Source organism: Eptatretus burgeri, chromosome 4 (assembly GCF_056783735.1).
Source record: "Eptatretus burgeri isolate ZD-2024b chromosome 4, Ebu_testis_v1, whole genome shotgun sequence".
In the NCBI taxonomy this organism is placed as follows: domain Eukaryota; kingdom Metazoa; phylum Chordata; class Myxini; order Myxiniformes; family Myxinidae; genus Eptatretus; species Eptatretus burgeri.
Window position 1 is genome coordinate 73,504,055 of NC_140964.1, and position 19,927 is coordinate 73,523,981.

Below are 19,927 nucleotides of genomic sequence, written 5' to 3' on the forward strand. Positions count from 1 at the left end.
TTTTACACAAGAATCCTTCTTCATGCAAAAACCATGTAATTTGCCTAATCCAAGCATTTTTAACAAATTACATTGTTCTGACATGGCTTTTCCTTCAAAATCACAATTCCAATGCAGAAACACATGTTTTCGATCAAATAGTGTATATTTTATCTTGGACAAAGCAAAACAACACATTTTACACAATGAACCTCATCAATGCAAAAATGGTCTAATGTGCCTCAATACAAGCATTTTTAACAAATTACCTTGCTCTGATGTGGCTTTTCCTTCAAAATCACAATTCCAATGCAGAAACACATGTTTTCGATCAAATAGTGTATATTTTAGCTTATACTGAGCAAAACAACAGATTTTACACAATAAACCTTGTTTCATGCAAAACCGCTCTAATTTCCTCAATACAAGCATTTTAAACAAATTACCTTGCTCTGATGTGGCTTTAACTTCAAAATCACAATTCCAATGCAGAAACGCATGTTTTCAATCAAATAGTGTGTATTTTAGCTTGTATAAAGCACAACAACACATTTTACACAAGAAACCTTGTTCATGCAAAAAACGGTCTAATTTGCCTAATATAAGCATTTTTAATGACATATTGTTGCGGGGCCGGGTATCGGTGGCGAGCACGACCGCTAGAGGGAGCAGTCTAGTCGGCTCCACTGAACACACCGGAATTTAGGTCGTGACCCTCGGATAAGTCCGAAAGGCACGGGTCCCTTACAGGACAGTGAATCACCAATAATTTGATCGTGTAGGATAGGGTCAATTGCCAAACTTCAATATACCTAAGTACCAATGCGGCAAAGCTACCGGGGAATTCACACCCTCGGCGGACCTCGAGCGGAACGAGCCATTACCGTGCCCGAACCATGTGTAACCCGAGTGGATGGTTACCAAGGCCCATCGGTCCAAATGAACAATTTACTGCCTCGCTATTTCTCAACACACACCGTGCTAAGCCAATAAAAGAAATGACAGGGAACGAGCTTGGACATTCAACAATAGGGAAATTTATTACAATAATAATGGGGGCGGGAAGCACGTAAGGGCAGAGTTATCCGAATATCAGGCAGGCAATATGCAGTGAGCAAAAGCACTTAACAATTCTACTTAAGAAACGGGGCCCACACAGAGACACACACCCAAAAGAAACGGACCTCGTCGGGTCTTTATTGAAGGCTTCCAGCTCGAGGAAAGGTGAGCTGGAGGCCAGAGCCTGTGCTTGGACCTGTCCGCCTCGTTCGGTCTTCGACGATCTGGCTCATTGGCGGGACTCAAACCCGCAGCTTTCACGTGGCGTCAAGGACGAAGGCACCAGGCGTGGAGCGGCAGACGCCAGCACGATCTGGACGGCAAAAACAAGCGGGGAGGCAGCGAGGCAGGCGAAGCAAGAGATTCTCCTCAGGCTCCGACACACAACCAGGCTCCGATACCAACACGAACATGAACACCAACACAAAGGGAGCCTGGTCTTTTTATCCGCTCCCTGAGCGGGGCAGAGCCTTGGTGTCGGACGCTCTGTGCGCGCTTGGTTGGACAGGGATCAGGTGTGTTGACGTGCTGTTTGCTCCTGATTGGACAGGGATCAGTTGTGTTGATGCGCTGTGAAAACTCCAACTGAACAGCAAGGGGAACCTGGTAAAGCATGAGTTCAGTGGAGGAGTTGTGAATGGGAATGGCAGGGTAGTTGGTTTGTCGGATCTATGGATTTAAAGACCTGACTATAAAACAACTTCGCAGCGCACGTACACTTAATTACCCATTAAACAAGGGATGGGACCCTAACTAGAAACACATACTTACCGATATAACTGATCTATAAGGACTCTGGCTGTTGTGTGTGATGGGTTCCAGATTCGTAACAATATTAGCTTGTTCTGACCCCATATTTTTTGTTCCAAATAACAATCATATAATGCAGAAATGTGTTTTTCATCAGAGTGTGTGTTTTTGCTTGTACTAAGCAAAACAACACATTTTACGCAGGTAAGCTTATTCATGCAAAAGCGGTTTAGTTTGCCTAATACAAGCATTTTTAAACAGTCGCTTCTTGAGGATTTGTCTCAACTGTAGGTTGCCAAATGAACCACCATTGGAGACTGCATGGATACCCTGGCTTGGACACGCACTCACGTTTCGTAGAGACCCTGTGGCCTTCTTACAAGCCATGTGCTCCAAGAATGGAGACGTGTTTACTGTACGTTATCACATGCTCCTCAGCACAAAGAGACATTTTTGGGTATTACTGTGTCCGAGTATTATTATGCAAATTTTTCCACAGTGATCTTAGTAAACTCAAAATGAATGTTGATAATCTTAATTATTTTGAGCATTGCACTGGAGGAAGTTTTTTTTCATTTTAAAAAAAAATTATTATAATATTACATGCATGTCAAATGACATCAGGTGCGGCTGGCTGGCCGTTATGTGACTTTCGTGATGGATCCACTGGTGTACGAGTCCATACTGGCACAAGAACCCAATTATCTGAACTACGACCTTGTTGCTGCAGATTTTCTTAAGCGACTCTTTGATGTAACACTGCCACCTGGATACTCGCATGCAGACAAAGCCCACATGAATATGCGGTGAGATTTTTGGGAAGGGACCATCAGCTTGGATTTTTATTGAGAGATCGTGATGTACTGTTGACCTGTACATGGTTTCTATCAGATAGAGGTGAAAGTGCCAGGGGTGAAAGTTGTTTGTTGTGCATCGCATTCGACCATTTCACTCTGTCGGTGCCAGGAATTACATGCCACGACTCTTATGACTGCATCGATCCTCATGAACAGGAAATATTGCTGTTATTGTTGCCCTGTGAGCACGAAGCGAAAAGCGGAGTTAAGCAAATGGTCCATGTCCGTCCGTCCATCTGCCTTATCAATTTATGATCATTAGTTTATGATCGTGGAACAACTTATTTAAATTCAATGTTGTATTTTGAACACGAATCAGAACATGAACAGGAAGACAAATCTTTCGTTTTACCATACATTTTCTCTGATTTTTTTAAAATCACGCATGCACAGTAGGGTGCTTAATAATAGGGGGTAAAGAATAAAAGTATGAATATTCATGCTCCCTGGGTGTGCCTTTGTTCCATTTGACAGAAGAAACATACACACCAAATATGAAGCAGATTGGAGGAAGTTTAGGGGTTCCTCAAGTTGGCACAATATTGTTGAAATTTGCCAAACTGTAACTGACAACTTGCCGTCAAATATGCACAACGCAGTACACTTCACAATTAATATGGTTGTTTGATATTTTCAAAAACCACAGCAGTCATATAGGATGAAAGAATCGTTTTTCCAAGGAGACCTAGATGAGCTTTTTGACATTGCAGTGCAAAATGCCCTCTCCATCATGGACATAATTGTGCCAACTTGAGGAACCCCTAAATATCATGGAATTTTGTTCATTTTTGACCTATAAGTTCTTATGGGGTATTGGAACACAGGCAAAATCAGGGAGCAGCAAAAATCAAACTTTCATTTTTTTTGGAACACCATAATGCACAGCGAGAAGTGAGATAATTTTTAAGCGGTGAAGCTGCTTCATTATTTGACTATTTCCTTCCTTCCATCCATCCATCCATCCGTCCATCCGCCCATCAAAAAAAAAATTGAAGAAATACCTTTCTAACACAAGGAGCTACTCCTATAAATGGATGGGAGGTGGTGTGTGTCTGTCTTAATTAATGTGGCCTATTAATTAATTATGTACAATTGGAATGTACCTTTTGACCCTTTAGACTGCTGAGACCCCTTCGAATTTGGAAGACCCCCAAGACCCTTAAAGACCCTAAGACCCTGAGGAACCAGAGGACCCAAAAGATGCCAAGGACCCAAAAGTACCCCATGACCCAAAAGACTCAGATGACCCAAAAGTCCCTGAGAACCTAAAGTACCGAGAGGACCCATAAAACTACAACAACCTAAAAGACTCAAAAGTCCCCAAGGACCCAAAAGACCTTGAAGAGCCAAAAGAACCCGAGGACCCAAAAGACCCTGTAGACCCTTTAAGACTCGACTATAAATGGATGAGGTGTGTGTGTGTGTGTGTGTGTGTGTGTGTGTGTGTGTGTGTGTGTGTGTGTGTGTGTGTGTGTGTGTGTGTGTGTGTGTGTGTGTGTTTTGTATGTTTTTTTTTGTGGAGTTCTACTGGAACATTCTGATGTGGAATGTGATACACAAAAATGATCGTCATGTTCTCCCGAGTTCATTAGGCTAATTAACTACAAAGAACCAGGAAGAACTCCCATGTTTTAAACGCAGGCCATGTTGAGATATATAGAGCAGCTTATAAGTCCTTCCATGGCATGGCATTCTATTAAACAAACTAAATGTAATGATAACATTGTAACAAACCATATATTAATTAATACTAATAATATTAACAACAATAATAATCGTAGTATCATTTGGCAAGAATAATAACGAACATATAATCTCTGCAATGGCTCAAGCACATCTGGGCTTGGTAAAAGACAAGCTAATGCTTAAGTACTACAGCAGGTGCGTATGCAACAATGGTGTGAAGACGAATGAAAATTTGGTCCAACGGACCAAATGGCCCACAAGTAATTCTTAAGGGTAATATTAAAGTGTAATTATGAAGGGTTCTAAAGGGTAATTCTAAAGAGGTCTAAAGGGTGGTTCTGAGTGGTAATTCAAAAGAGTTCAAAAATGTAATTCTAAAGAGTGGCTATAAAGCGTAATTTTAAAGAGGTCAAAGGGTAATTCTAAAGGGTTCTACAGTGTAATCCTATAGGATTCCAAAGGGTTATTAAGGGTAATTCCAATGGGTTTTGTTCGTTACTTGGCTTTACCTATTTCATCTTAAAAATGTCAAACTGAACCGCTTCCTTCGGACACAGGTACGATATTTTTAACTCTGTCTGGCTGCCTGGGAGTAAACAAAATTGAAAATCATTCCAAACAGGAAATTTACTGTTTCAAGGACATTATAAAAGACACACAATAGGCATGAAGAACTCATGTAATGTGTTAGATAAGGTAATGTGTAATAGATGCTGTCGAAAATGACAGGAAAACCCAAGATTAATATATTTATACGACGTTTACAATCGTTACTTTATTTAAATTGAATTATATACTTGAAGACTGTAGTACATATATTGCCCATCATAATACTTCCACGAGCCATCAGTTTTGTAGTAGTTCAAGTTAAATAAAGGTTCAATGGGGTGGTATATAAGGGAGCTGACCAGGACTGCTTCTGGACTACTTCAAGAGCACTATAAACTTTCGGATTTTGTAAACGATTGTTAAAATCATTATTTTATTAAAATTGAAGTAATATTGAAATAACACTGCATGGGGAATTGTGTTTTATGAACTCTCTAGATGTTAATGTGACATATTTTCAAAGATGTGGGGAGAAATCAGTTCAAGTGAGATGAAAGATGAATAGTCAAAATAATATCTAATTTTTGCATTGGTTATTATTTTAACACTGCCCCTTGAAAGGAATATCTATACTAATAAATGTCAGTGTGTGACGGTCCATCTGTCAGTCCATCCTTCACCTCTGTAACTCCAAAACCATGATACCTAGCAGCCCCAAACTTTGCATGCATACTAAGGGGAATCCAAGGTGGTGCAGGAATGAAAACTGGGTGTTTGGGTTAATTTAAACACCACTTTTGAAGATAATTTAGGGGGTGCTCAACACGAAAAGCCAAAATAAGCCTTACAAAGATGGCGGTGCGCCATCTTGGTCAGCCTTCTGTCAGCTCATAAGAGTAAAAGCTGCCATTTCTTTTTGGCCTGTTCAACAATGCCTTGACTTGGAACAAGCCACAACGATTTCTTAACGATAATTTTTTTTTTTTACACTTTCCTCTCCTCCCTCTCCCACATCGAATGCCTGCTCATCATACCAACGAAACGCTGGATACATTGCAATGCTTATAAACGCCCAGAGACACCAGTGTTTGTGGCTTTATTTCATTTCTAAACATGCCATAAGCTCTAGAATCTATTAATCTCAGCCTCATTCCAAAATTTAAACTTCTTTGTTGACTTCAGCAGTAGTTCCGACTGCTAAAATAAAAGTGTTCATTTGTCCAATTCAGATATTGCTTTGGTGTTTCCAGGTGCATGGTGTTCATTTGACCCATCAGTGATTGGTAATCGCTTACCAAGCCTGCCGTTCCTTATAAACCACTTTGTTGGAGTGCTTGCTGAAGTGCTTAAGCGACTTGGCGAATGCTCCACAATATTCGTGCTGTCACTGAATATATCGATTGACTTGAACAATGTTCAGGGCCCACTCGCTTGTGTTTGGCCCTGCGTTGTCATGCGGTGTGTTGGTTGGTGGCTGGCTTGCTGAAAATGTGCAATTTTTTTTACACCACATTTCCCCTTTCTGTACGATCTTCGTTCATGATATAACCCATCATAGTGGGGCAGATAACAGCATTTTTTGAGAGGAATCATGCAATTAATGATACAAGCATCAAATTTGGCACATTTGTTCTCCAGGGGATTCTAATTAAATCTGCCTGATTGGCCATTTGAAAATCCAAATTTTGAAAAAATTGAAAAAAGAAAAAAACTTCAAAAAAGTCAAGATCACAAATCAATGTTGGATGCTGGCTGAGATTGGTGAATGTTTCAGAAACATCATCAAAGACATTCCAAGTCTGCCATGCAGTTTTCTTCCCTTTACAGACACGACGTCACATCCAGTGAACGCATGGAAGTATGGGATCCCTCTAGCTTTCTCAAGCCCTATTGCAGAAACTACCTCATGGACTGGAATCCATCGCACCTTGGCTCCTTGGCCAAAGGCAATCCACATGTTCTCAAGACCTAGTTCCTGTAAGGATGGCAGTACAGATATTGTTATAACTAGTACGTCCGTGTCATTAGCCTTAATGATAATGGACTTGCTACGATCCATAATTGCATCCCTGGCGTGTACAAATATTCGAGTGTCAGCTTCTTCATGACAACATGGAGACACAGCATCCAGTGACTTCCTTGTGTTGCTAATGGCAGCTTCTCCTTTTGTGACAATGACTGTGCTTGTCGTCTGTGCTTCACACATCTTTTCCGCAAGGAAGTGAAACAGCTCAGTCTTGTTGCTGTCATCTCGAAGAAAGCTTCTCCAGTTACTTGGGGTCTTACTGGTTCCTGTCACTCTCCTTCTGATTCCTTGCCCCGTTTTCGACCTTGCCTCGGACTTCAGACTTGACTTCTTGTACACATCAAACACTACGTCCACCCTCTCGTACCTGGCACCATAGGATTCCACCTTTGGGATGATGTCTTCTTTCGCATAGTCATCAAATATCTTTGAAGTGCGTGGAGGTAGGGCATTGGTAAGTGCTGAGCCATCAATGATGACTGCATCTCCCCTTGGTTCTCTGTCTGGGATGTTCACTTGTGCTTCAAGAATTTCAGCCAGCTGTGACTTCAAATTTTTTTGAAGTTTTTTTTTTTCTTCCAATTTTCCAAAATTTGGATTTTCAAATGGCCAATCGGGCAGATTTGATCAGAAAGCCCTGCAGAACAGAAATGCCAAATTTGATGCTTGTATCATAATTTGCACGATTTTTCTACTCTCTACTGTACTATCATTTTGGCATGGATAGATACATGTAAATAAGTCAACGTTTCATTTTTTAAAGTTTCTTCAACCATTGAGTCGGAGTGCTTGCTCGACATAAGCCACTTGGTGAGCACTCTTTAAGCTTCGATGGCGGTTCTCCATGGGGACATTGGAATGGAAAGGGTGAACCTCTCCCACACCTTTCCCTTGCACCCCACCTTCTCCCTCCTACCCCCTCCCCTCCCACCCCTGTCCCTCTCTCTCCCACCACTCTCCCTCTCTGTGCCACCCCTCTTCCTCTCTCTCTCTCCCACCCCTCTCCCTCTCTCTCTCCCACCCCTTTCCCTCTCTCTCTCCCACCCCTTTCCCTCTCTCTCTCTCTCTTCCACCCCTCTTCCTCTCTCCTAACCCTCTCCATCTCTCTCTCTCCTACCCCTCTCTCTCCCTCTCTCTCTCTACCACCCCTACCACTCTCTCACCCAATCCTATCACTCTCTCTCCCACCCCACCCCCCATCCCTCTCTCTCCCACCCCAATCCCTCCCCTATCCCTCTCCCTCCCATCCCTTCCTCTCCCTTGTACCCCTCCCTCTACCTCATACCTCCTCCCCCTCCCACCTCTCGCTCTCTTCCACCCCTCTCACTCTCGCTCTCTACCACCCCTCTCCCTCTCGCTCTCTACCACCCCTCTCCCTCTCGCTCTCTCCCACCCCTCCCCCTCTCGCTCTCTCCCACCCCTCCCCCTCTCTCTCCCACCCCAATCCCTCCCTCTATCCCTCTCTCTCCCACACCTCTCCCTTCCACTCCTATCCCCCTTTTTCACACCACTCTCTTTCCCCCCTTTCCCCATCTCTCCTACCATTCTCCCCCTCTTTCCCACTCCTCTCCCTCTCTTTCCCACCTCTCCCCTTCTGTTAAGGGGACTGTTAAAGACTGACGGTTTAGTTTTGAATTTAATACCGCTTCCCCATGGTGTAGCATGTACGAATCGGATTTGGAGTGAGTCAACCAGAGGGTTGCAAAGGTCACTGCATTGCCCTTCCCTTCCCCTCATGCTGCCTTCCCCTTGCACTACCCTCCCTCCCCTTCCCTTCATAGTTACTTTCTGCCAAACCCCCTCCCCTCTGCACCGAGCCCTCCCCCAGTTCAGTTTGGCATTTTTACTATGAGTACACTCGCTCACAACAGAAGCAGTAGGAGAATCATGTTATTACTCTTATAATTGCCAATTATTGGTTAGAGGTATGACTATTGTTTGTAGGTCATGGAAAGGATTAGACCGTGCATGACATTATAATACATTGGATCAGATCATTGAAAAGATCAGACCATGCATGACATTATAATACGTTGGATCAGATCATTGAAAAGATCAGACAGTGCATGACATTATAATGTTACATTAAGTCATTGAAAATATCAGACTGTGCATGACATTATACCATGTTAGATCAGGTCATTGAAAGGATCAGACCATGCATGACGTTATAAGATGTTAGATCAGTTCAATCAAAGGATCAGACCGTGCATGTCATTATAATATGTTACTTCAGGTCATTGAAAGGATCAAACCATGCATGAAATTACAACATGTTAGGTCAAGTCATTGGAAGGATCAGACCACGCATAACATTATAACATATTTGATCGGGTCAATGGATGGATCAGACTGTGCATGAAATTATAACATGTTAGATCAGCTCAATGGATGGATCAGACCATGCATGACAATATAACATGTTAGATTGGGTCAGTCAAAGAATAGATCCGTGCATGACATTATTATGTGTTTGATCAAGTCATTGAAAGGATCAGACCATGCATGACTTTAGAACCCTTTAAAATTACACTTTAGACCCTATTAGAATTACCCTTTGGAACCAATTAGAATTACAGATTAGAATTATACTTTCCAATTCCCCGTTCAAACCTTTTAGAATCACCCTTTTAATTACCCTTCAGAACACTTAAAAATTACACTTTAGAATTATCCTTAAAAATTACCCTTTAGAACCTTTTAGAATTACCCTTTAGAATTACCCTTCGGAACCTTTTAGAATTACCCTTTAGAAATACCCATTAGAACTAACCTTTAGAACCCTTTAGAACTATCCTTTAGCATTATATTTTACAATTACCCTTTAGAATACCCCTCTCAAATTTTCCTTTGAAATTAACCTTTAGAATTACCCTGTAGGACACATTAGAATCAACCTTTAAAAATACCCTTTAGAATAAATCTTTAGAATGAACCTTTAGAATTAACTTCCAGATTTACCCTTTAGAATTACCCTTTACAATTAATTTTTAGAATTAACTTTTTGAATTACCCTTTGGAATGAACCTTTAGAATTACCCTTTAGAATTAAATTCTAGAATTATCCTTTAGAATTACCCTTGAGAACACTTTAGAATTACCCTATAGGACGCTTTAGAATTACCCTTTAGAATTACACTTTAGAATTGCCCTTTGAAGACTTTAGAATTACCATTTTGAACCCCTTAGAAATACCCTTTAGAACCCCATGGAATTACACTTTAGAACACTTTAGAATTACCCATTAGAACCTTTCAGAATTACCCTTTAGAACCCTTTGGAATAACCTTTTAGAACCCTTTAGAACACTTTGGAATCACCCTTTAGAACACTTTAGAATTACCCTTTAGAATTAACCTTCAGAATTAGCCTTTGGAATTCACCTTTAGAATTACCCTTTGGAACACTTCAAAATTAACCTTTAGAATAAACCTTCAGAATTAACCTTTAGAATTACCCTTTTGAATCACCCTTTAAAATTAACCCTTAGAATTATCCTTTGGAATTATCCTCATAGAATTACCCTTGAGAACACTTTAGAATTACCATTTTGAACCCCTTCGAAATACCCTTTAGAACCTCTTGGAATTACACTTTAGAATTACCCATTAGAACCTTTTAGAATTACCCTTTAGAACACTTTGGAATCACCCTTTAGAACACTTTGGAATTACCCCTTAGAACCCTCTGGAATTACCCTTTAGAAACCCATTAGCATCACCCTTTAGAGCACTTTAGAATCACGCTTCAGAATTTACCCTTTGGAGCGCTTTGGAATTACCCTTTTGAATTATGCTTTGGAATTACCCTTTAGAACACGTCAGAATTACCCCTTCAAACCTCTCGAGAATTACAATTTAGAACACTTCAGAATTACCTTTTGGAACACTTCAGAATTACCCTTTAGAACACTTTATCATTACCCTTTAAAATTACCCTTGAGAACACTTTCGAATTGCCCTTTAGAATGACACTTCAGAATTACCCTTTAGAGCACTTGAGAATCACCCTTTAAAACCCTTTGGAATTACCCTTTGGAACCCTTTAGAATTACCTTCAGAATTTCCCTTTAGAATGCTCAAGAATTACCCTTTAGAACCCACTGGAAGTACCCTTTTGAACTCTTTGGTATTACCCTTTAGAACACTTTGGAATTACCTGTTTGAATTACACTTTAGAATCCTTTAGAATTACCTTTTATAACCTACGAGAATTACACTTTCATTCCCCCTAGAATTACCCTTTATAATTACCCTTTACAATCCTCTAGCATTACCCTTTAGAATCCACTGGGATTACACTTTAGTATCCTTTGGAATTACACTTTAGAATAACCGTTCAGAATCAACCTTTGAAATTACACTTTAGAATTACCCTTGAGAACCCTCTATAATTACCCATTAGAATGCTCTAGAATTATCCTTTAGAACCGTCATGAGTTACCCTTTATAACCCCCCAGAATTACCCTTTATAACCCTCGAGAATTACCCTTTATAACCATCCAAAATGTACATTTTGAACCATATAGAAATATCCTTTACAACCCTCCAGAATTACCGTTAAGAAACCTCTCGAATTATCCTTTGGAATCCTCGAGAATAACCCTTCATATCCCTCTAGGATTACACTATAGAACCCTTTGGAATTACACTTTAGGACCCTTTGGAATTACACTTGAGAACCCTCTGGAATTACCCTTGAGAACTCTCTGAAATGACCCTTTAGAACCCACCAGAATTACACTTTAGAACCCTCTGGAATTACACTTTAGTATCCTCTAGAATTACCCTTTATAACTCTCCAGAATGAACCTTTTGAACCCTCGAGAATTTTCCATTAATAACCCTCATGAATTTAATCGACATTTAATCGACAGATTATCATTTGTGATCAGACAACAAATCCAGACAATGTTGAAGCGGCTTCACTGCCTCAAAATGTACAGCAATTTTAATCCTTGATATTCAATCAGAATCAGGTGTAGTTTTTATCAAAATATATTTTATTCTTTTTGCCAAAGTTAAGATGTTATTTGCGAATATTTAAGATAAACTGCGATTTTAAAATATTCTTTGTAAACACTGCATTAGTACAAGTGCTCTTGCCTAGCTCATTTTCTCATTACCCTCGAAGCCAACCAGCCCACTCTCCTCCTCCCATCACTGAAGACTGAACACCCAAGACAATGATTAATCTACTCAGATGATGGTCAATGCACTGCCCTCTGCAGGAAGAGAGTGTGTTTTGCGGCACAGAAGATCAAGGTAAATAAAGAAAGGTGCTGAGTGACAGCATAAGTAACTCTCGGTGTGCAGTGGGCATTGTGCGAGTGCTTGCAGAAGAATCCGGGTGGCCGACTAGAGGAAGATGGCACATGAGAACGAGGCTCTTGGCCACGGACTGTCTGTTTGGCCTTGCATTGAGGAAACAGAGCACACTGGAGCTGTGGAGCGTGCTGCACCTTGCTGGAGGCAGTGTTGTAGAGCATGATGGGCCATATCGTGACTATGACTGAGTTGAGCGATGTAAAAAATGTAGTTGAGCTGCATCCAGCAGGATTAAGGACAAGTTACAGGTCGGCTGTTTCTTGTGGTGCTTTGGAAAGCAGATTGAGTCCATCGACAATGGGGCAGATGGAAGCCTGCTCATGTGGTTGAAATTTATGTGTGGCCCAATTGAGGATTAAAATCCATTTCCCTTCCCCTTTCTGGTTGGCATCCGCTTTTCCCGCTGTGCAAATGTATCCCATGGTTGGATGTATGATTTCAGGCTTCCATGTGCCTGAAACAGTAAGGGTTGAGATCCCTCCAACGAAGGGCAATAGTGAGGGTCGAGATGTTTAATATAATGAAAGATAGGGACAAAATAAGTGCAGAAGAGTTCCACTCCACAAATGAGTGGAGATTCCATGGGTTATACAGGCCATGGCAGTTGAACCCTCATGTGGTGTGCATTCAGAAGTCTGCTGCACCACACGCTACTTTACATGCCTTTCAAACTAATTTCCAAGGCACTTAAAGACCAACGGGAAACACAAATACACAATCATGAACAAATTCTTTCATGTGGTTTTATCTCTCAAGCCAAATATGTTTATGGTACCCATTTATTGTCATATTATTAACAGTTTACCCTCCTCCAGATTTTCAGTGGTCGCTTTTGGAGGCCAAGCTCCTCTATTAATGCATCTGAGCACTCATGATCACATCCTCACCTCCAGGAGTTTGGACTTCATTTACCATGAGCAGAAATGGACTGCTGGTAGATCCTTTGGGAATTGCAACCGGTCGAGTAATGTTGTAATCACGTGTCGCTGGTCAGCCTAGCCTGACGGGATGGTGTTGAGGTAACATGCTAACCTTTGAGTGTCCAGCTGGGATCTCGGTGTCCCATGTATTAGGATTAGTTGGTGGATGTTAAAGATCCCACAGCATGTTTCACGAAGAGTGTACGAGTTAACGCTGGCACCAGGAACAAATTACAAATTGCTGCCACCTTCAGTGGAACGTCAGGGCTTGGCAGCCAGTTCGTGAAAGACTTGGGCCAAAAACTTTCACTGGCTGATCCCACAAAAAAAGTAAGACTAATTGGGGTCATTAAAAGTAGTAATAGTATTACGTCTTGTTGCTCAGGAATACTGGACTTGCCCATGTGCTGTCAAATATAGGTTCGATACCTGACCTATTATAAACTTCACCCGAGTACCCATCAGGAAGGATGTTGTAATGATGAGTGCGCCATCCTTTGTAGGCCTAGGGCTGAGACTCGGAGATTAATGTGCATGCAGAAAGGGGGCGCAATGGTGGAGGGATGGAAGAGCACAGCACAGAGGATGGATACACAGGTGGGGGGGGGGGAGGTTTACTCAAACCCCACTACATATACATGGATACAGCTTCTTAAAAGAAACACATTTAATGGAAATAAACAAATATTTACAAAGGACAATAATTCAAAAGGTAATGATAATAAAGAAGTACATAAATCCGAGGTACATAAAATAAAGAAGTACATAAAATCGAGGCATCTTCGCACAGACTCAAATACAGACAAAGGAAAAACAATTAAAAAAACCCTTCCTTTCGAGTTTTCTTGTACCGAGCTTGGCCCAGAGTTGGTCACTGTGGAACTTGGAATCGAGGCGCTTCTCTTCGCATGTGCAGACACACACAACAAAAGGGCGCCTTGTTGCTTCTCTCGTAGTGGGACAAACGCATGTCACGCAATCCACGAGCATCACTGCACACCAAGGCTCAGAGACCCAGTGCAACAGCTTCACACGCCGATCGTCCTCACTGACCCAACAAAGAGCCAAAGGCCAGCGTATTGCTTCACCATGCAAACCAAATTTCCTCAACACGAATGCAAGGACTGTGCCGTCTTCCTCAGGTGTGCACTCACCCTCAACTCTTGTCTCTCCAAAATACGCAGCCAACCATTCCGATTCGATCACGCCGCTCCATCCTCCGCCTCCGGGGCGTGGCCTGCTCGCACGAAACCCAGGAAGACTGGGCTTCTGCCTGCTCGGCTAGCTTCTGACGTCACACCCATCAATTATCAATCTTGGGGGCGTGACTTCGCCGCCGTAACCCTTGCATGCGGGGCTTCTGCCTGCTCGGTTAGCTTCTGACGTCACACCAATCAATCATCAGCCTTGGGGGCGTGACTTCGCCGCCATCACCCTTGGAGGCGGGGCTTCTGCCTGCTCGGTTAGCTTCTGACGTCACACCCATCAATCATCAGCCTTGGGGGCGTGACTTCGCCGCCATCACCCTTGGAGGCGGGGCTTCTGCCTGCTCAGCACGTTTGCTTGTTTCTCCTCATGGTTTTGGTTATAAAGACGTAGGGAAAAGTCACAGGGGGCAATTACATACTGGGGAACTTATTCTTACTCCCTAGATAATTAATACCGCACCACCCCCGTGTGGTGACATTTAACACTTAAGCTCACCAGTTCCTAACTTAGTTACATCGAGATGCCTCCTACATGTCCACGGACCAAGCAACTCCACACAATGCTATATTCCCATTAAATTCCTCCATCTACCCCCACAACCATAACAATATTTCATTACACAAAGTCTTGGATCTGCCAAGAGGAGGGTGACAGGAGGGTAATGCAGTCAAAGTGGAACAGGACAATATGTGGACACAACAAGGGGATGAATGAAAATGAGGAAACAAGAATCAAGGAAACAGCAAACTGAAAACAGGTTGGAGGAGGTAAAGGGGGAGGTGGGGGTTCATGAGGGATAAGATGGAAAAGACAAGATGAAGGATGACCAAAGGTGCAGGTGGTGTACTGCCAATTTGAAGCCCTGGAGGAAGGATTAGGATTGAACAGACTGAGGAAAGAAGTTCCATTTTAGAGATAAAAGAAGAACAAATGAGTGGAGATTCCATTTTAGGGATACAAGAGGTACAAAGGAGTCATCTTTCTGGCAATTCTCAAAGAAATGGGGGGACTGCAAGCAGCTATCACATTTCAGGACTGGTCTCCCATATCTCCCACCCCTGACAGCAACTCAACCTGGGAATTCTTCCACAGAATCCTGCTCTCCCTTATACACAAATTTATCACATCTCATCTTTAATTATCCTTCCAATCCTCCTGCACATCACACACTCAATCCTGCGGTGAGACAATTGCTCTGAAACAACTTGCCTTCTCTTCCCAGAAAGCAAACCCGACTGAAGGCAATCTTAGCTCATTCCACAAATCCCACAAGTGTGTGTCCACTTTTAGGAGTGCCAGAGAGCATCTGTACAACCTCAAAGATTGAACTTTCAAACTTGTCTCCTTCCTCTAAAACCGAGTGTCACCTTAAGTCTGTCTCTGGAGAATGCTCCCTCTGCATCCCTTTGCTCTCTTCAAATGACACCATAGCTGACTCCACTTTAGTGAGAAGGCCGAATGCCTCAATTCTGTGTTTGCTTCCAAATGTTGTGTCCTCCAACCCCTTGATCTTTGTATCCACCATACTCAGTCACAGCCAACTGAACCTGGACTCTGCATCTTTTGCACCTGAGAAGGTGTAGAGGTTGCGAGAAACCCTCGACTCAAAATCTGCAACTGGATGGGATCAGCTCACGTGTCATAAAGAACAGCTCTGCTGCTCTTGCACATCCTCTTTTGCTCTTTTTGCCCTATCATTTGCCATGGCTCATTTTCCATCTGTTTGGAAATCAGCCAACTTCACTGCATTCCATAAGAATGTGCAAATGCCGATCCCTTTAACTGGAGACCTATCAGGTTACTTACAATCACCACCAAGGTCATGGAATCCATCACAGTTGATATAAAATTCTTCCTTTTCTCCAACAGGCTCATCTCAAATCACCAATTTGGATTCAGGCCAGGTCACTGCGTACATTGGACATGCTGCTCCTACTCTCACAACAATGGATGGAGGGCCTCAATGTCAGACATGAGATCAGGACCATCTCTCTGGACATATATCGAGCTCTCAATAGAGTCTGGCATCCCACTTTTCTCTCTAAACTCTCTGCTGAAGGCATCCAAGGCCAACTCCACTCTTGGGTTACTGACTTCCTCTACTCTCATAGCCAACAAGTGGCTCTCAATGGAATCCATTCATCTCTTCTCCTTATTAAGGCTGGAATCTCGCAGGGCAGTGTTCTGGGGCCAGTCCGATCCCTAATCTTCATCAACAATCTCAATGGCTCTCTGTAAAATCCCCTTATCTATTTCCTGGTGACTCCACTCTCTGCCGTGACATCCCTCATCCTTCAGATCGGCAGGCAGCAGCCTCTTTCTTCTCTTTAGACCTTGACAAAATCACAAGCTTGTAAAACACTTGGAATATCTTTCAATCCTGACAAATCTATCTGTATCTGTATCTGTATCTGTATATCTCTATCTCTATCTCTATCTCTATCTCTATCTCTATCTCTATCTCTATCTCTATCTCTATCTCTATCTCTATCTCTATCTCTATCTCTATCTCTATCTCTATCTCTATCTCTATCTCTATCTCTATCTCTATCTCTATCTCTATCTCTATCTCTATCTCTCTCTCTCTCTCTCTCTCTCTCTCTCTCTCTCTGTCTCTCTCTCGCCCCTCACCAAAAGGACTGTCTGGTAAACCTTCCCATCAACTTTAACAATCATCTTGAGGAAGTTCAGTCACTCAAACTCCTGTGTCTTACAATCAGCCATGATATTTATTGAGCAAACCACATTTCAAAGTTGGCCTCCACCTTTGTTTGTGGAAACACAGGCCGCGGTGAACCGGTTGAAATGGGGTAAAGCTCCTGGGATCTGTGGCATCCATGCTGTACTTCTCAAGTCTGGTGGAAATGCTGTACTCATGTCATGGCATGCAGTTCTGTGCTCTGCCTGCAACACAGGCATCATCCCAACTGACTGGAAGAGGGGCCTTGTTGTTCCTCTCTAGAAAGAGAAGGGTGATCGCCAGGACTGCAACAACTATTGAGGAGTGATGCTGCTCTTAGTGCTGGGCAAAGACTTTGCTCAGATAATTCTTGATAGGGTTCGCCACCATCTTCTTGAGCACCAGTGTCCAGAGCAGTCAGGTTTTACACCAAAGAGGTCAATGATTGACCGCATCCTCGCTCTTCGGGTCCTCACTGAACACAGCCGAGAGTTTCAGCAGGGGCTGCTTGTAGCCGATGTTGATCTCTGTATAGAGTTTGATTCAGTGAATTGCGATGCCCTCTGGAGGATTCTTGGTCTTTGTGGTGTGCCACCAAAATGGATCAATCTGATCACTGATTACTGGCACTGTAATCTGGTACTGAGAGTGCTATGAGATGGGGTGATACAATCTCTGACTTATTTCCAGTTGTGACTGGAGTTTGTCAGGGTGTGTGCTGGCCCCCCCACTTTTCAGTGTTTTATGGACTGGATTCTTGGGAGGATGTTGGAGAGATCAAGCTGCGGTGCCTCATTTTGGGAATGTCAAGATCTCTGACCTTGATTTCGCAAATGATGCAGTCATCTTTGCGGAGACTTTGGATATCCTTTTTGGGCGCCCTCGAGGTGCTGAATGAGGAGTCGGAGCAACTGGAATTATGGGTTTCCTGAGTCAAAACTAAGATACAGGCTTTCAATGACATCTTGGATGCTGTTATCTTGTCTGTATCTATTTGTGGCGAGGATGTTCAGGTCATGGAGAGATTCACTTACCTTGGCAGTGATATTTATGTCTCTGCTGGCTGTGAGCCAGAGATCAATGGATGTCTCGGTCTGGCCTGGGGAGTCATGGATTCACTGGATTATGGGGTGTGGAGCTGTCGGTACCTGTGCGGGAGAATGAAAGTCTGAGTCTTCAGGTCCTTCGTGCTTCCAGTCTTGCTCTATGGATGTGAGATTTGGACTCTGACCAGGGATCTGTTACACTTAGTTCTTTTGTTACCAGGTCTCTTCAGAGAATCCTTGGCTCTCGCTGGTCAGACTTTGTGTCCAACAAGTTGTTGCTGAGAGACTCAAATGAGATTTATTACCTGCATAGTGCATGAGCATCAGCTGCTGCTGTATGGACACGTGGCTCGTTTTCCTGACGCTGATCCTGGTCACCAAATTCTCTGAGCGAGGGTGCCTCGTGAGTGGAGGAGGCTAATGGGCCAATCACTTGCCCCGTGGTTGCAGCAGGTTGATCAGCATCTCAAGGAGATGGAGATGGGCCAGGCATCTGCCTGGGGGATGGCAAGATGGAGGTCACTGGAGTACCTGCGGAAAGTGGACGCAGCGATGCGCTGCTCCGGTGCATGCTCCCATATCTGGCCTAACCTCCAAAGCCAGCCACCGATTGAGCACTATCTGTCATACAAACTCCTTTAGAACAACTGAACTTTTATCCACCGACAAGTCCTTCATCTGCAGCATGACGGAGTACTCCTCTTCCCTCTTGGCTGGTGTTCCTGACTGACACCTTGCTCAGCTTCACGCCATGGAAACCAAGACCTTCAAGATTATTGGACCTTCCTTGATGAAGCTGAGTCTATGGGCTTGTCACTTTCCCATCACAGACAAGTTGGTGGTCTCTCTGTCTTCTACCACCTAATTTCTGGTCTTACACCCTCTGCTCTTTCTGTGAATTCCCCCATCCTCCCCCCCCCCACAGGTTTCTGCATGACACACATGGTCCACCATCAACCCCCTTCTGGTGAGACTCTGAAAATCCAGAAACACTGCTCACCTCCACTCAGTGTTGCTCTTTTTTCCTGCACGTGGAACCAACTTCCACTTTTTCTTCAATCCCATTCTTCCCTCCAAGTCTTCAAGACAGCTGTTCACCACCATGTCAGATCATCCCCCATCAAAAACATTGATATTTTCTCCTCTGATTGAATATCCCCAAGCCAAAATCCTTGCAAATTTCCATTTTTGTCCTTCCTGAGAATTTGCTTTTGCATTCATCTTGTCCACACAATGTTTCCTCCATTACTCCTCATTCCTCCCCACTCCCATTATTTGTCCAAGTCTTCCTCTATTTTATCCTTCAACTCTGCTGTTGGTGTGTTTCCCCTCTTTCTCTTTCTACTGTTCCTATTGTTCTGTTGTGTCCTGATCTATGCAGTGTTCTGGTGGTTGATCTTCCACGATCTTTGACTGTATGTATTAAACCAGAGAGTTGGTGTCAAAGCCACCCAATGCTCGCCTGTTTATACATTTATCGTTTTTAAAAGACTAGTCTAATAATATTTTTTATAAAGCATTGCAGTGAAGTCTGATCCAAATAATTTTAAAGCAATATATGTATTTGTATATTGTAATCAGTAAAAAATAGTGTGGTAGATAAAAACATGAGAAAGGAAATAACTTGCACCAAAAACTTTAACATTTTCACGCTCACGCTGACGCTGACGCTGACGCTGACGCTCACGCCGGGGGTATCGCTATAGCTCTCTGTTCTTCGAACAGGCGAGCTAAAAAGGTGAGCAGTGGTCCTGGATTTTGGGAGTTTGCTGAGAAAGGAGTTGCTGAAAGAACACGTGCAAACTGTTGGAACTGGGGAGGGTTGGAGGGATGACTGA

The 19,927-nt window shown here is 42.9% G+C and overlaps 1 protein-coding gene and 1 long non-coding RNA gene across 5 annotated transcripts in view; one reads left to right on the plus strand and one right to left on the minus strand.

The window, feature by feature from the left end:
- Nucleotides 1-19,927, plus strand: part of PTGIS (prostaglandin I2 synthase) — a 51,600-nt gene that overhangs the window by 1,191 nt on the left and 30,482 nt on the right. For all 4 annotated transcript variants that reach the window (XM_085878669.1, XM_085878668.1, XM_085878667.1 and 1 more), the window contains exons 2-3: nucleotides 2,080-2,203; nucleotides 2,413-2,594. In XM_085878669.1, coding sequence (XP_085734795.1) covers nucleotides 2,080-2,203; nucleotides 2,413-2,594 — 306 coding nt within the window. The remainder of the gene's footprint in view (nucleotides 1-2,079; nucleotides 2,204-2,412; nucleotides 2,595-19,927) is intronic.
- LOC147028349 (uncharacterized) overlaps nucleotides 15,095-19,927 on the minus strand; it is a 149,981-nt gene continuing 145,148 nt past the window's right edge. Inside the window, exon 5 of the long non-coding RNA XR_015057530.1 lies at nucleotides 15,095-19,923. This is a non-coding gene — a long non-coding RNA (uncharacterized LOC147028349). The remainder of the gene's footprint in view (nucleotides 19,924-19,927) is intronic.